General features: G+C 34.5%; 4 protein-coding genes across 7 annotated transcripts; 3 read left to right on the forward strand and 1 right to left on the reverse strand.

Annotated features, from left to right (window-relative positions):
* The first annotated feature begins 4,315 nt into the window (after positions 1-4,315).
* Positions 4,316-5,697, forward strand: LOC123008225 (aldo-keto reductase family 1 member B1-like). Its single transcript, XM_044403925.1, has 5 exons — positions 4,316-4,474; positions 4,560-4,844; positions 4,891-5,085; positions 5,139-5,494; positions 5,542-5,697. The coding sequence occupies exons 1-5, from the start codon at positions 4,403-4,405 to the stop codon at positions 5,588-5,590; spliced, it is 957 nt and encodes a 318-aa protein (XP_044259860.1). The 5' UTR covers positions 4,316-4,402; the 3' UTR covers positions 5,591-5,697.
* A 102-nt stretch (positions 5,698-5,799) lies between these two features.
* Positions 5,800-7,142, forward strand: LOC123007116 (aldo-keto reductase family 1 member B1-like). Its single transcript, XM_044402176.1, has 3 exons — positions 5,800-5,980; positions 6,178-7,013; positions 7,060-7,142. Exons 1-3 carry the CDS (start codon positions 5,906-5,908, stop codon positions 7,103-7,105), a joined length of 957 nt encoding a protein of 318 aa, XP_044258111.1. The 5' UTR covers positions 5,800-5,905; the 3' UTR covers positions 7,106-7,142.
* Positions 7,143-7,157: 15 nt separating this feature from the next.
* LOC123007115 (aldo-keto reductase family 1 member B1-like) lies at positions 7,158-8,541 on the forward strand. Of its 2 annotated transcripts, none has more exons than XM_044402175.1 (5): positions 7,158-7,324; positions 7,368-7,652; positions 7,697-7,885; positions 7,939-8,294; positions 8,343-8,541. In XM_044402175.1, the coding sequence occupies exons 1-5, from the start codon at positions 7,238-7,240 to the stop codon at positions 8,386-8,388; spliced, it is 963 nt and encodes a 320-aa protein (XP_044258110.1). In that variant the 5' UTR covers positions 7,158-7,237; the 3' UTR covers positions 8,389-8,541. The 2 variants fall into 2 exon arrangements, with proteins under 2 accessions (XP_044258110.1, XP_044258109.1); XM_044402174.1 differs by having other exon boundaries at positions 7,164-7,324; positions 7,697-7,891.
* LOC123007114 (protein FAM184A-like) lies at positions 8,399-15,520 on the reverse strand. Of its 3 annotated transcripts, none has more exons than XM_044402170.1 (9): positions 15,112-15,520; positions 11,402-11,553; positions 11,143-11,277; positions 10,205-11,094; positions 9,974-10,151; positions 9,671-9,835; positions 9,312-9,624; positions 8,851-8,994; positions 8,399-8,804 (listed from the first exon to the last, which is right to left on the reverse strand). In XM_044402170.1, exons 1-9 carry the CDS (start codon positions 15,315-15,317, stop codon positions 8,486-8,488), a joined length of 2,502 nt encoding a protein of 833 aa, XP_044258105.1. In that variant the 5' UTR covers positions 15,318-15,520; the 3' UTR covers positions 8,399-8,485. The 3 variants fall into 3 exon arrangements, with proteins under 3 accessions (XP_044258105.1, XP_044258104.1, XP_044258106.1); XM_044402169.1 differs by lacking the exon at positions 15,112-15,520 and adding an exon at positions 11,988-12,699; XM_044402171.1 differs by lacking the exons at positions 8,399-8,804; positions 8,851-8,994; positions 15,112-15,520 and adding exons at positions 9,002-9,196; positions 11,988-12,777.
* Between the last annotated feature and the right edge of the window lie 576 nt (positions 15,521-16,096).

Raw genomic sequence — 16,096 nt, forward strand, 5'->3', positions numbered from 1 at the left:
TCTTTATAGTAGTCGCTCTTCCGGTTACCAAGAAAATTTTCCACAACTAGTCTAAAAGATTCCCAAGCATTTTTTTCTATGTCAGTCAATTTGTCTTCCAAACTGTGGGATTTTAACATTTGTCGAATCTGTGGCCCTGTAAATATGCCTGCTTTTATTTTGGCATCTGATATTCTTGAAAACATTGATCTTATATGCAGAAACGACTCGAAAGAATGATTCAGTGCTTTTACAAATTGCTTTATGAGACCTAACTTTATGTGTAACGGTGGCAGCAAAATTTTTTCAACCGCAACAAGGGCGTTAGGTATGTTAAGATGATCAACTACAGAAAACCAAAAACCAGGACATAAAATTGGTGGATAACTACTAAATATTTATTTTAAACAAACAAAAACAAATACCTACATCAAAAAACATCAACAAAAGAAAATTTCTTTATAAAACTATTAAATTAAAAAAATACATGTATACTTCAGGTTGGTTTTTATCATAAGCATCGAACGCAACGTTGTAATTAGTAACTGAGTCGCAAATTGTTCATTTGCGAAAAAACACATTCAAAAAATTGTATGTTTCCCGGAAGACACATATAGTAGGTACTCCACCAATATAATTATGTTGTCATATGTAAAATAGTTTTCTTTAAAATGTTTGAAAATCACCCATCTATCTGAAAGGCTAACAGATTTATTCTTCTATTCTTCGACTTTTTCTTCTGTTAGCTATGTACATATCTCGCCAAAAAACAAAATTCGTCAAACAGTTCCGTTTCAAGAATATTTATGTGGGGAAAGTTTTGAGAAATATAAATCGCAGAAGAGACATCATCATCAAATTTAAGAATGCTTTCAACCAAAATCCATTTGAAATATTCTACATACACTTCTACATCCACTCCATTCACGAAGATAATCACTACACGTTGAATAAAAACAAATTACAATGTTTTTAAAAACTTGTTGATTTCACCATGTGTCTATAACGACTCAACCATATTTTTAACAGCAAATGGCAAAAATGCCGTATTGCTTCGGTCTTCTATTTGCATTTGAAGTTGCTTGGCAGGACATTAAAAGAAGTACTTCTACTGGTTTTTTTGTTACCATGTTTTGACCAGGACAGCATCCACAAAAAAGAGTACCTACTGTCCTGGATAAAACAGTACGGTTGGTCATCTTACGTTATGTATAACGTTATGGTCTCCAGGAATAAATTGCTCCCTAACTGGCCAGTCGCGTCTAATAAAATGTTCTGCAAATGCTCTACTGTCCCAAAGACACAGAAAGCATGAATATTTTGTATACCCTCCTTATAAATCGAGAAGAAAACCAAGCATTTTGAAGTCACCACATACATCTCATTGGAAGGTTTCATAGTTAATTTTTTGCAGCAGGAATTTAACGTTGTCGTAATCTTCTTTCAAATGGACGGAATGAGCCAGTGGAATTGAAGGATGCTCATTTGTTGTGTAATAAAACTGCTTTAATACTCTTGGTAGAACTATCTATAAATAGTCTCCAGTTCTCAGGTACAATTTCCTCAAAAAGACCTTCTACATCTGAGCAATAGCATACATTCTCAGACATTTCAAAAAATTTTGCAAAATGTTTATGCCTTTTTCTGTACCGTGTTATTTTACAGCTGGGATCTAATAAATTCCATTGCTGAAGTCGTGAAGCTAAAAGTTACTCATTTGATTTGGTAACACCTAGATCTCTGATCAGATCATCCAATTCTTGTTGATTTGGAAAATGAAATTCGTTCGATCTTTCGGGTACAAAATCAGCGGAGCCAACGGAAGTATCAGTAGACATAGCATCATCTTGTTCTGAAGAAACTTCTTCTAATGGTGAATTTGGAACGAGCAATTCGTCACCATGTGGAAGTGGAACAGTAGATGAAGAAACGTTTGGATAAACGATGCTTTTACGTCGATCTTATCCTTTTTTAAAGTGCAAAATATCAACCAAACAAAAATAACAGTTGTAATGATTGGTAGGTTCTCTCCAAATCCTAGAAATTGCAAAAGGCATTGCCTTCCGGACTTCACGCATCCATCCTTCTAACGTTGATCGACAACTCCCACAGCTAACATGCGGGGTCCAAGGTTTATCATGATTACCCACCGAAAATCCAAAATAAGCTTCGTATGCTTCAAAAAAAACTTTGTGCAGGGTATAATTTTGTTTTTGTTGTTTTTTTGTTATAAAATAAAATATCCACAAACGTAGCAAAACAAATCAGGAGATAGCCTGCAAGGCATATTTGAACTATATCGCTTGATAAATAAACGTAATTTTCCGTCAAACAACAACAAAACAAATACTTGTCAATATATATACAAGGTGATTCTTTTAGGTCCTACATTAGAAACTTTTTAACTTCTAATGCAAATAGGAATTTGAAATTTTGTACACAACCCAAATCGACCAGTCTAAGTTAAATTCATTATTTTCAAAATGGCCGAACTTCCGTAACTTCGAGAAATTGTCGCCAACTTTGAAATTGTAAATGGTACCCACTTATTTTTATTGCATTTTTGAATTCTCCTCTTTAAACTAAGTAAAATGTACCTAGTTGTTAGTAGGTACTTATCTGTCATAGTTTTTGACATGTCAATTTTTTGGTCAAAATTTTCACTTACAGGGGTTTATTCAAAACATCACAGCTCTTGAACCCTTTGCGATAAGTGAATATTTCTTTCTGCATTCGATAACCAAAAGTTCGAAAAGTTTTTTAGAGTTTTCAAAATTGTCGACTGTCAAATTGCAAGGCTAGTATGATTTTTTGAAAATGATCATTAACAAACAGCTATAACTCAGTTTTTTCAAATGAAATGACTTTATTTTCTCAACGGCAATCAAAAGTACATCAATTTGTAGAAGGACTTTTATCAACATGTCCTATACCTATCTCTTACAGTTTTTGAAATAATCACAAAAAACATGTTATTGTTTTTATTTTTATAGTTAATCACGTAGGCCTTGGAAAAATACAATAAAGATATACCATAATTAATACAGATGTTCGGATATGTTTACCATTTTCAAATAGTCCAAAACTCGATGGTGAACTGATTTGACTGGTTTCCATTATTTCATTTGGTTGAAGATTATTAAATGCCGCCTCAATCCTGGCCTCAATTCTTCGTAATTCCGGATAGGTGTTGTGTAGACTAATAAATCTTTAATACGTATTGATCATTTTCCAAAGCCTATGTGATTGACTATAAAAATAAAAAACAAAAACACGTTTTTCGTGATTATTTCAGAAACTGAAAGAGATGGGTATAGGACATGTTGATAAAAGTCCTTCTACAAATCGATGTACTTTCGATTGCCGTTGAGAAAATACGGTCCTTTTATTTGAAAAAACTGAGTTATAGCTGTTTGTTAAATATCATTTTCAAAAAATCATATAAGCTTTGCAATTTGACAGTTGAAATTTTGAAAACTTCAAGAAACTCTTCGAACATTTGGTTATCGAATGCAGGAAAAATTATTCACTTATCGCAAATGGTTCAAGAGCTGTGATGTTTTTAATAAACCTCTACAAATGAAAACTTTGAGTAAAAAATTGACATATGTCAAAAACTATGACAGATAAGTACTAACAACTAGGTACATTTTACTCAGTTTGGAGGGGAGAATTCAAAAATGCAATAAAAATAAGTGGGTACCATTTAAAATTTCAAAGTTGGCGCCAATTTCTCGTAATTCCGGAAGTTTGGCCATTTTGAAAATAATTTAATTGAACTTAGACTGGTCGATTTGAGTTGTGTACAAAATTTCAAATTTCTATCTGCATTAGAAGTTAAAAAGTTTCTAATATAGGCCCCAAAAGAATCACCTTGTATATTCGTATGACAATACATAAAAAAAACAAAGTACATAAATGAAATTATAAAGTTTTGAAAGTAGACAACCAAGTTTTAGCTTCTGGCGACAACTCATGAATTTCGGTGAAGCCTCCTTGAAAACTCGTAAGTCGACACTCTTCGACAATATGTTGTACAGATTCCACTTGACCACATTGACAATATGGATTTACAACAGCATTCCATTTAAATAGCATTGAATTACATCCAGTTCTTAATCTGTTCAATATACTTGTCAATGTACTGACAGGAGAACAATAAAAAGCGCCTACTACGTTTTTATACAACATATCTAATTGATTTACGCAAAAAAATCCAATAAACAAATTTCGAATCATTTCGTGTTACATAGTGTAATCTTTTAAATTTACAATGATTGTCAATAATGCTTATCAGCTATAGTACGCATGGACAAAACCGAGTATGCCGGTATAAAAGCGAAATAGTAAATGCATAAATATTAGTCGTCGGTGCTGTTTCGCGAGACAAATACGTACTGTTTAACAAAAAAATCTTTCAAAAATGGTTAAAGTACCAACAGTAAAATTCAACAATGGCCAAACGTTCCCTATTTTTGGTTTGGGAACATGGAAGGTAATTTATTTATTTATTTATTTATTTTAATTTGGGAATGTAATGTCACTTAAAGCAAATTAATCTTAATTTTTGAATGATTTAGTCAGAACCGGGTAAAGTAACCCAAGCCGTGAAGGATGCCATCGACATCGGCTACCGGCATATCGACTGTGCCCACGTTTACGGCAACGAGAAAGAAGTCGGCGAAGGAATCAAAGCAAAAATTGCGGAAGGTGTAGTAAAACGTGAGGACCTTTACATCACCAGCAAACTATGGAACACTTTCCATCGCCCCGACTTGGTGGAACCGGCCTTGAAGACCACACTGAAAAATCTCGGCTTGGAATATCTCGACCTTTATCTTATCCACTGGCCGTTTGCGTTAAAGGTTTGCAAAACAACACATCCTTGACCTTTCTCATTTTTTTCTATAGGAAGGTAAAGAATTATTCCCTGTTGACGCTTCCGGAAAAACTGCTTACAGCGACGTCGACTTTGTCGATACTTGGAAAGCTATGGAAGCAGTCTGCAAAAAAGGCCTCACAAAATCAATCGGCATTTCCAATTTTAATAAAAGACAAATTGAACGGCTTCTACAACACGCGACCATTGTCCCAGTCACGAATCAAGTCAGTTTGTTTATAAATTTTAATTTTTTTTTCACTAAAATCAATATTTCCAGATCGAATGCCATCCACATTTGACTCAAGTCAAGCTTTCGGAATTTTGCAAATCAAAGGGAATTCTCATAACAGCATACAGTCCATTGGGTTCTCCCGACAGGCCTTGGGCTAAACCCGATGATCCCAAACTTTTAGATGATCCAAAAATTAAGAAAATCGCAGAAAAATACAAAAAAACGCCGGCTCAAGTCGTGCTGAGATACCAAGTCCAGAGAGGACATATTACAATCCCAAAATCTATCACTAAATCCCGAATCCAAGAGAATTTTAACATTTGGGATTTCGAGTTGACCCCTCAGGATATCCAGACCATCAACTCCTTCGATTGCAATGGACGGATTTGCCCATACGATGAGTAAGTTTTTCAAGAGTTGAGAGAATTATGCTAATTGTTTTTTTCAGCTCTGTCACCCATAAAGACCACCCATTTTCCCACGGAGATGAATACTGATGATTAATTATTTATTTATGGGTTAATCTACAGAATGCATTTAATTTTGTAATTAAATACTATTAAAACTGTTTATTTTATTTATAATTAAAGTTTATGACACCTTTCTTAATTGTATTTTTCCTACATACGATATAAAATTATGTAGTAGGTATCGCATGCGTGATTCGATTCTATCTTATTTTAAACCTTGCGCTTTGCTAGAAATTTCCACGCGACCTTCACGTTAATCTGGCTCGTATTTTATTCGCATTGTTTGAAATAAACAAGGAAATAATCGATAATTAACAAATTTAATCATAAAAAGTGTCAAAAATGGCAAGCAAAGTCCAAAACATTAAAACCAATGGTGGGATAATCATCCCCATGTTGGGTTTAGGAACGTGGAAGGTAAAGAGTTTGATGTATGCAAAATGCTGTTTTGTTTGAGTAAAATTGAGCAGAAAATTGTTTGATCGATCCCTTGTTACGTAATGCATTAGTTATTTTCCGCTTTGATTCAAAAAAGGAGCATCAATAATTTAGATTCAATTAGTTTCATTTAGCATAACTGTGGGAATACGTTTGAAGGTCATTTCTATTTATAGTCCAAACCTGGGGAAGTAACTCAAGCGGTGAAAGACGCAATTGACATCGGGTACCGTCACATCGATTGTGCTCACGTTTATTGCAATGAAAAAGAAGTTGGTGAAGCGATCAAAGCTAAAATCACCGAAGGTGTGATAAAACGTGAAGATATTTTCATCACCAGCAAACTATGGAACACTTACCACCGACCGGATTTGGTCGAAAAGGCTCTCAAAACAACACTTTACAATTTAGGGTTAGAATACCTTGACCTTTATTTGATCCACTGGCCTTTTGCCTTGAAAGAGGGCGATGAATTGTTTCCAGTAGATGGGTCAGGAAAGGCGATTTATAGCGAGGTTGATTATGTCGATACGTGGAAAGCGATGGAAGAAGTGAATAAAAAGGGCCTAACAAGATTAATCGGAATCTCAAATTTCAACAAGAGACAAATTGAGCGACTTTTGCAGAACGCCACGATTGTTCCAGCGACTAATCAAGTCGAATGTCACCCCTATTTGACCCAAATAAAACTCTCCAATTTTTGTAAATCTAAAGGAATCACGATCACAGCGTACAGTCCCTTGGGATCCCCCGATCGGCCATGGGCTAAACCCGAAGATCCCCTCTTACTTGAAGATGAGAAAATTAAGAAAATTGCCGAAAAATATAAGAAAACTCCAGCGCAAGTCGTCTTAAAGTACCAAATTCAAAGAGGACATATTGTAATTCCCAAATCCGTGACTAAATCAAGGATTAAGGAAAATTTCGATATTTGGGATTTCGAACTCGCAACTGATGATATCGAAATGATCAACACGTTTGACTGCAATGGACGAATTTGTCCTTATGTGGAGTAAGTTTTCATAATTCCTCTTTTAGTTATTTATGGGTTTTTTCAGTGCTGTCACACACAAAGACCATCCTTTTGCCAACGATGAATTTTAATTAATAAATTGTGTAATAAAATGTGTTTATAGAATGAGTTTGTCTTTTCGATCACCCCAAAAATTGTCAAAATTATTGTCATTTTGATTTTTTCAATGTCAAAATTATCGTTAATTATACAAAAAAATCGTAATGATCGAAGGTATGTCTCTTCAAGTTCCAACGATCAAACTCAAAAATGGTGAAACTTTGCCGGCGCTTGGTTTAGGGACTTGGAAGGTAAAACTCTTTGTTTCATCTAAAACCACTGATTTTGGTTTAGTCAAAACCTAAAGATGTAGGTCAGGCCATAAAAGACGCCATTGATATCGGCTACCGACTTTTCGATTGTGCTTACATTTACAAAAACGAGAAAGAAATTGGTGAGGCAATTCGGGAAAAAATTAAAGAAGGAGTGATTCAGCGTGACAGTATTTACATTGTGAATAAATTATGGTCGACTTATCATCGCCCGGATTTGGTAGAACCGGCCCTTGACAAGTCTTTGGCTAACATGGGACTTAATTACATCGATTTGTACCTCATACACTGGCCCATGGGTTTAAAGGTTTGTTATTATCACTTTAATAAATTGTTTAATGACAAGAATAGGAAGATGGAAGTGAATATCCAATCAACAAAGACGCCAAATTAATATTCAGCAATGTCGACTATGTCGACACTTGGAAAGCCATGGAACATTTGTGTAAAAAAGGAAAAGTGAAATCAATCGGTCTTTCCAATTTTAACAGAAAACAGGTTGAACGTGTTATCAAATACGCAAAAATTTTTCCGGTCATAGTCCAAGTGTGCAATTTTCACACTTTAGCCGGTTTTTTACCATTGATTTTTAGATTGAATGTCACCCCTACTTGACTCAAATACGAATGTCGGAATTTTTACAATCTAAAGGTATAATTTTAATGGCGTATAGTCCATTGGGTTCCAGAGACAGACCCTGGGCTAAACCTGGAGATAAAGTACTTTTGAATGAGCCAAAAATGCACAAAATTGCCGTCAAATATAACAAAACTGTAGCTCAGATTTTACTAAGATATCATATTCAAAGAGGACATGTGGTGATTCCTAAATCGATCAATAAGACGCGACTTCAGGAAAATTTCAACATCTTTGATTTTGAATTATCAAACGAGGAAATTAAGGCGATTAACACACTTGACTGTAATGTCCGGTTTTGTCCCTATAAAGAGTAAGAGCTTTTGTGTTTCTATAATATTTTTCTGTTACGCATTTTTAGAGCTTCTGAACATACCTATTATCCGTTCAAAAGAAGTGACGAGTGAAGAAAAACTGTTTCAGTTGACATTTTTTTTATTTCTTTTTGCGTTTTATATACAATGAGTTATGATACAAATAATTAAAAATTAGCAACGTACGAAATCATTCATCACATTCTGGTATTGTTGGCGGTATAGAAAACGGTGGCGGTGGTGGAAAACTGGGGTAAGCCGGGGGTGGGTAACTCGGGGGTTCATTTTTGGATTGTTCAGCATCTTGAAATGCGTCTTCATCGCCCGATCCATTCTCTTCTAATTGTTTTTCCAAGCTGATTAAACGCATTTGAAAATACCGTTTTTCTTCGTTTAGACAAGCTAAATCCTTCTCCTGTTCAGCGATAACTTGTCGTAAATCAGAGATTATGTTCAAATCTTCTTGGCGAGATTCCCGTCTTTCGTAACGAAGTCTAACTTCCTCGAACCTGCAATAAGCGTTAGAAAAACGCATATTTGAGTAAAAAGACTTACAATTTCGTGAGACATTGGCATTTTCTTTGTAAATGGTCAATAGTTTCTTGTGCTTGCTTTTGGTTTGCCATAAATTTGAGTCTGTATGCTTCGCGTTCTTTCTCTTGTTGTTCGTGAAGTTTGGAGATGGTTTCTTGAAGACCTCTGAATTCACAGGAAAGGAGAAGAATTAGGAACACAAAAGGATAAAATGCATGCAGAAAAAACGCGTTACTAATGTAAAAGACAAAACAATGAGAGTATGATGAAAGCTAAGGTTTGGATAACAGAATTGGATAAAAGCCACGAAAGAAGAGGGAATAGAAGCACTAGAAAGGACTTGTCCGTCGACATGTCTTTAGTACATCTATAGGAGGGAAAATAAATTTTATTAGTTACAAAATGAGACATCAATCATGCCCGATGAGTCACAAAAACTGGCCAAGTAGCCGATCTATTTCTAGCACAAAGGATGTCATTACCTTATTTTTTGATCCGATTCTTTCTTCGTTTTAATGATTTGATCGTTTTGTTGTGCTATTTCATTATTTAATACTTGAATACCACCTTCTAACGTATCTACATTACTTTGTAAATCATCTAGAGCTGATTCTTTACTTCCTAATTCGTTTTTCAAACTATCAATAGCCTTAAGTAATTCAACTTCTCTCGCTTCGTGAGATTTCTGTTGTGTTGTAAATTGTTCTTCCAAAGTCTTGTATTTCATCACGTATTCATCTTCAACTAATTTCACAGCCTCGCTTTTTTGACTAATTAGATTCTCCCACTGAGAGTCTTTAAAAAATGATTAATAAAAAAAAACGAACATACAAGCAAATACCTAATTCGGATCGATGTTGCTCGATTAACGACTCAATTTTCTGTTGCGACTCCTTCTCCATCTGCTCCTTAACCAACTCCAAAGTGTTACTAAGTGCAGTGACTTTATTCTGCCAACAGTCTTCAATTTCTTTGATTTTTTGTTCAGTTTCTTCACTCACACGTTCTGAAAAAGTCGTGTTGATCATGTAAAAGTCTCGTCCAAACTGATATTTTTGGACCGAGTTGAAAAAGCAAATGAAAACAACTAAGTAAATTATAGGGAAAACATGTGGAGCGCGGTTATGTAATTTTTTTTTTTTACCTAACTCGACTTCATGCTCTTGGACCAGTTTTTCGAAACGGTCGTGATGACTCATGTCGATTTTGTCCATCAAACGTCTCAATTCCATAATATCACGATCCGTGTTTGTCTGAGTTCGAATCATCTCTTGTCTGTAAAACTCGTCTTTTTGGACTAGAGCTCGTTTTAAGTTAGAAATCTGCAAATTGACTTTATTTTCAAATTAAAATTTCTAGAACATTGCTTTCAAACCTCTTTCAGACACTCTTTTAATTTCTTATCCCACTCTGCTTGTGCTTTTTGAAACTCTTCATCTTTATCCTTTCTGATGGTCTCCATTGCGTAATGTTTTTCCTCATTGTGGATTTGTTCTAGTTCAGATTTTAATCTGCCACATTCTCTTAAAAGTCTCTCCTCCCAGTACATGGCAATTTCAGTACGCTTTTGGTGCAAAGTTTGCTGCAAAACCCTCTCTTTATCTAAAATCTCTTGATGATGTTTCAACTGGATGTGTTGAATATTCTCCTTCTCTAACTCAATCAAATTCCTAAGTCTTTTCGTCTCATTTTTCAAATTATTTTCTGCTTGTTTCATTTGTTCCTGTTGCTCCATCATTTCCTTAATCGCATTTTCTTGGTCCTCCGTTAGTCCTCTCAGTTTCTCAATTTCAATTTCATACGATTTCATTGCTTCAACTTGTTGCATCATTTTTTCAGCTTCCTGCATTTTACGTTCTGCTTCCTTGTATGCCTGTTGGACTCGTTCTTCTATACTTTTATCTTTATCATCAAGACGTTTTTTACAAGTTTGTTGAACTTCACGAAGTTTCCATTCGAAATCGTCGAGGAGTTGTTGTTCTTTCATGATGTTGATTGTGCGTAACTTCTCAAAGTCTTGCTTCCATTTCTTCTCAATTTCTTGTTTTTGGACTGTTGCTTGTTCGAGGATGTCTTCAACTTTTTGTTTCTCGGCGTCCCGTTCAGCAAGAATAACTGTTCGTTGCTCTTCTAACTGCTGTTTTTCCTTTTTCAATGTTTCTAATTCATTTTCTAAAGTGGTGATTTTTACTTCGAGTTCCTTAATTGTAACTTCAAGTTCCTCGATTTTTGCTTTAGTCTCATTCTCATATTTTGTAATATGTTCTGAAATAAATGGAATTAAAATCGGATTATGCATTTTTGGATTAGTACCAGATTTTTCAGTCAATTCAGTCACCAATTCATTGTTTCTTTTTTTGTAACTATCAAGATCAGTTTCGAGATAACGGATTCTTTGACGCAAAAGCTCACATTCCTTGTGGGCAGCTTGCAATTCGGTTTCCAATCCTGAAATAACAAAAGTTACAACATTTTGAACATTTAATTTTAGTTTGTGTTATACTGTGCCATTTTAGTTGCAAGAGGGGCGGGAAAAAAGCTGTTCTGCGTAAAGAAGAAAAAGGTAACTTACGATCCATTCCGGCAGATTTGGCAAAAACATCTCTCTGGAGTTCTTCCATCTGGAAACGGAGTTTAGTTGCTTCTGCATCTCGGATCGACAGTTGTTTGGATAAATCGTTGAGTTGACTTTGAAATTTAGCTTCTTGGTTTATTAGATTTTTCCTGAAATGAGTTACTTATTAAATAAATAAAAGTTTTATAGCGTTTACTTAAGTAAAAGCAGCAAACAGAATTAATTTTTTAGTTTATTAAATTAAAAAAAGTGCGTCATTTCTGTTTTGAAAATTTTGATTCAATGGCAAAACTAAAAATAGTTTATAAGGTGTTGACTGGAATCATTGCGTGTTGATCACAAGTTGTAAATAAAATCATTTTTTCCCTGTTTTTCTAAAAATAATCAAAGTAAACAAGCTTTTCCTTCTTCTGACGTAAGAAAATCCATCAATAGGCTTGCATCGCGGATGCAAGACTTCATTATCTCCATTTATTTTAAATTTAGAGTCGCAAGTGGGCGCGTTGAATCAGTTTTCGCGTCAAATAGCCCAAAAATAGCCCACTTATGATCCTCTTAGAGTTACACAATTACGCAAACATACTTCTCACTATCGTTTCCATTCACTAAAGGACTATTTGCTGAACTTTCCGTTGGGCTTTTATCACTGGAGTTTTGCTGTTCCACTTTGGTGGTTTTCTTCAGGTCGAGTTTTGGGCTTGATGGGGGAGTGTTGGTGTCCCTTTTGCCGACCAAAATGGGCACACTTGGGCTTATAGCTGTGGTCCCGTGACCACAAGGCTTCACACACACTCCTCGCCATTCCCTTTCTGGTTTTTTCACAACATGAGCGTAAGAAATGGGAGCAGTGTTTTCGCACATGGTTTCGTTCGAGTCGTTTTTTTCGTCACTAATCACTGCATTCGTTGGAATTTCACGTAACCCGATTTCCGACGTCGTGGGCACGACGATATCCTCGACTTTATTATTTTTACACATATCTAATGTAGGAGATGCGTCTGCGTCTTTGTACTTTCGATCGGATTCTTTCTTGGATCGGCGGAAGAAACTGAACATTTTCTAAGGTCTTAGAACATAGTCGTTCGTTGACGATTCGTAAAACACAACTGAAAGTTTTGTTACGCTCACTTGAGTTTAAATTTAGACAACTTGACTGGATTTTTTTAGGTTTTCGAATTGTAATTTATGAATTTTATCTGGAGAGGATGATGGATCTGAAAGTGGACAACGACTGGCGAGGCTTAGTTGGGATGGATCCAAAGCAGATTTCAAAAGCAATAAGAATATTTGGAAAATCCAGTGGTACTCGTTTGGAGAGGGGAGGCTGGAAATAGAGTCAATTTAAACTCTGACAAGAAATTAAAATAATATGTGGTGGCGAGATGATCAAAATAGAATAAACGGCCTTGCAATTCAGATAACAGTGAGGCAACAACAATTCTAGGATTCTGCAATAGTTGAAACTTTAACCATGTGCATCTTTTAAATTTATGTTAAAACCACCTGCTGCTAATAAGAATATCAATGTCAAAAACGCAAATAACAATTAAAAAAATAAGGCTTATTTATAGATACAAAGTAAGGCTATTAATAGCATAGTTGAAACATCGCCATACTTGGAAAATATTTATTTGCATTACAAGGGAGAAAAGTGTATCTTTTCCTCCCGCAGGTGGAGTGTCCGAGACTTGTCGACCATGGAGGAAAAGGCACTCCTCTATTGTAATACATATAATTTTTCCTACAATCCAGCAAAAAAAACTTCAAAAATAACAATTTTTGCTGATATCTCAGGTTCGTCATTAAATCTGGCAGCATGTTTTTCTGTTTCTATGGGGAGGTAAAAATTTTTAGTTTCTTGAGGGGTTACATATGTAGAGTGTCTCACCTAAGACTTTGAGATCTAATATCTCTATTATTTGCCAACGGATTCTAAATAATTTAATTAATACAAAAAAACAATTTCTGTTTGTTGTCTTTTTTTTAAGCTAAATATTATTTCAAATAAATTAAAATAAATAAATAAATAAATAAATTTCAAATAAAATTAAATTTAATTGAAACTGAATATTTTTTGAAACCAGGAATATTTTCTGTAGTAGTTTATACTTTAAAAATGTTTATTTTAAAATAATAGAAGATTATGTTTTTTTGTTTGGTTTGCTTGGTATAAAATATTAACAATAGAAGTCTTAGGTGAAACATTCTGTAAATTAGAGCAACTGAGGACCTCTGTATTTCGAAATGTTAGACTTCTGGCGCTTTTCTAAACCAAGCAAACATTGCGTGACCACCCAATTAAAATAGCACAAAGCTCATAAATCTTTCAAAAAAAGAATAGAAAAGTTTAAATAAGCTCTTTTATTTTCTAGGTATTTGAAAAACTCATCCAAGTTAGTTATATTTAAAACCAATAGACGTCAGTGACATGAAAAACATGAGTTTCTTGCGAGCCATGCGGTCGTGTTATTGTTCCTTTTAATAATTTTTTTTAGAACACGGTGTTAAGGTTACACACTCTATTTTTACATGAAATAAATTTTATTTTTCGACACTGTCAAAATTTACGGTTTTTCTCCCATGTAAGGATGTTTTGACAACTGTTTGGCATTTTTCAATACGAAACGTTCGATTATTTTTAACAGATTTAAAGCAATTCGAAGAATAAAATGTTGTATTCAACTCGTCTTCGTGTAAATCGGTTCATTTATTCCACGTCGTAGATGAGAAACCACTCGTTAACGCTCGTGGTTTAATAATCCTCTCGTGAAATAAAGCTTCCGATTTACTCTCAAACTCGTCGAATGAATAACTAATTGCGAAGAGGTGGATTATCAATAACTCATCACATTTTTTACAATGAGTATTTTGTAGTTGACTGGGAGTCCAACCCAAACATATTTGTAGCCAAAAGATAATTTTAAGTGAATTTGTATCTCATTTATTTTGTTGCTAGCATAGCGGTAAATCCAGTTTGTTACTTTAAAGTTTTGATTCCGGATCAACAATCTCTCCAATTCGGTAAATAAAATTGAAATTATTTCGACGCAGGATGAGTTGTTAATTTGAATGTTTATAAAAACAAATCTAAATTTACTCAACGCGTGCAAAGTTGATCTTTTTGAGGGTTTGATTTGAGTTTTGGCATCAAATAATAAGGAACTTAATCTTTTGAAACCAAAAGGAAGTTGTTATTTTGACTACATACAAGCATAAATAAATTCGTAAACACAACTGACGCCAATATAAGCCAAATTTTGAATTTTTTCCTTATTGTTGAAAAATAGCGTAGATAATGGACTTTAAATAAGTTTTAATGATGAACAAAAATAGTGCATATAAAATGCAGTTGCTGTCGTTGACCCAAGCCAGAAATAGATTTTCATCACCTACCAAAGCATTTTCTTTGTCATTTTTTTCGCAATTTGTAGTTTTTCTTCAAAATTTTACAACTACATGTATGATGAGTTTATTGTTTTCGTTAATATTTGATCAAATGATGTGGGAGTCAAAAATCTACAAAATCGCGACAAAATCGCGTCAAAATTTTTACAGACCAAAAAATATGTGGGTGTTTACGTCACACGAAATGTAATTATGAAAATCGTATTACAAATTGAGGCTATTAAAAGACTTCTAAGAAAAATAATCATCGACAAAAATATAACAAGAACAAGATTGGAGAAAATTCTCATCACTCTACTCACCAATATCCGAAAAAATTCGAAATTTGGGAGCAGTCTGTATCAATACTATGTCCTGAGCTTTCCAAGTCGCTGTTTAATCCGGTGAAAATCCCCGTATCCGAAGATTCTGTCGATGTTTCTTCACTAACATCATCATCTTCTTCCACTTCATTCTCTTTATCTTCATGTCCACTCATTTTAGTGAAGATCTTCTTCACGAAACTCATAACTTGATAAAAGTCATTTACTTCAGCGAGATACAAGTCTAATGCGTGGACGCGTTCGTCTTTGGCACTTCACGTTTAGATATCTGCTATTTGCAGCTCAAGCATGCGAGCCTTGGACTCGGTCGACGGTTAGTGCCAGTTGTTGAGACAATACAATGTATAAATACTATACCATCTGACATATAAATCAGCAATTAAAAAGACACACACACCAAACGATTGACATGAGTTTTTGAACAAGACAAAGCCGTCAGATGCCAACACTCGACATGTGGAAAACGCGCTTCTAATGTAGTTTACTCGGGTATTTTTACATCGGAAATATTGCGAATGTTGATGTTACCTTCATGATAGTCTGGATAATTTGTTTTACTTTAATTTTAACTTATTTTCAATGCAGCATCCTTGAAAAGAGCACAATATTACATAAGATTACTCAATTTATAAAAAGCAATTTTCGAATCAAGTACATTTTCAAAAGATTGCACAAAAACAAAAGAGGACTCCATAAATCAAATTGCAAGGGAAGAGGGATGCAAAAAAATTCGAAATATCTATTACATGTGAGGTCCTGTGTTCTACCGCCGTAATCTAGTGTCTCCAACTTTTTTTCTGGCCAACGATTAATAATTTGACCATCGTCGCAATCCGGCCCTGCCCATGTGATTGCGGACCAAATAATCTTTTTTTCACCAAGAAGAAATATTTAGTATTTTAGATAGTTTACTTGTTAAAATTGTGAAGGAAAATCATTTTTATTTTTATAAAACGAAATTATT

This window comes from Tribolium madens, unplaced genomic scaffold, assembly GCF_015345945.1.
Source record: "Tribolium madens isolate multiple individuals breed KSU strain unplaced genomic scaffold, Tmad_KSU_1.1 Scaffold_3;HRSCAF=73;Tcas5.2_LG2, whole genome shotgun sequence".
Classification (NCBI taxonomy): Eukaryota; Metazoa; Arthropoda; class Insecta; order Coleoptera; family Tenebrionidae; genus Tribolium; species Tribolium madens.

Coding starts and splice junctions, on each gene's coding strand:
- LOC123008225 (XM_044403925.1), top strand. CDS start 4,403: ATGGTTAAAGTACCAACAGTAAAATTCAACAATGGCCAAACGTTCCCT. Junction 4,845..4,890: donor ACTGGCCGTTTGCGTTAAAG/GTTTGCAAAACA, acceptor TTTTTTCTATAG/GAAGGTAAAGAATTATTCCC. Junction 5,495..5,541: donor CGGATTTGCCCATACGATGA/GTAAGTTTTTCA, acceptor TGTTTTTTTCAG/CTCTGTCACCCATAAAGACC.
- LOC123007116 (XM_044402176.1), top strand. CDS start 5,906: ATGGCAAGCAAAGTCCAAAACATTAAAACCAATGGTGGGATAATCATC. Junction 5,981..6,177: donor TGGGTTTAGGAACGTGGAAG/GTAAAGAGTTTG, acceptor TTCTATTTATAG/TCCAAACCTGGGGAAGTAAC. Junction 7,014..7,059: donor CGAATTTGTCCTTATGTGGA/GTAAGTTTTCAT, acceptor GGGTTTTTTCAG/TGCTGTCACACACAAAGACC.
- LOC123007115 (XM_044402174.1), top strand. CDS start 7,238: ATGATCGAAGGTATGTCTCTTCAAGTTCCAACGATCAAACTCAAAAAT. Junction 7,892..7,938: donor TTTTTCCGGTCATAGTCCAA/GTGTGCAATTTT, acceptor ATTGATTTTTAG/ATTGAATGTCACCCCTACTT. Junction 8,295..8,342: donor CGGTTTTGTCCCTATAAAGA/GTAAGAGCTTTT, acceptor ACGCATTTTTAG/AGCTTCTGAACATACCTATT.
- LOC123007114 (XM_044402169.1), bottom strand. CDS start 12,460: ATGTTCAGTTTCTTCCGCCGATCCAAGAAAGAATCCGATCGAAAGTAC. Junction 11,095..11,142: donor TGAATTGACTGAAAAATCTG/GTACTAATCCAA, acceptor CATTTATTTCAG/AACATATTACAAAATATGAG. Junction 10,152..10,204: donor TAAAAGAGTGTCTGAAAGAG/GTTTGAAAGCAA, acceptor GTCAATTTGCAG/ATTTCTAACTTAAAACGAGC.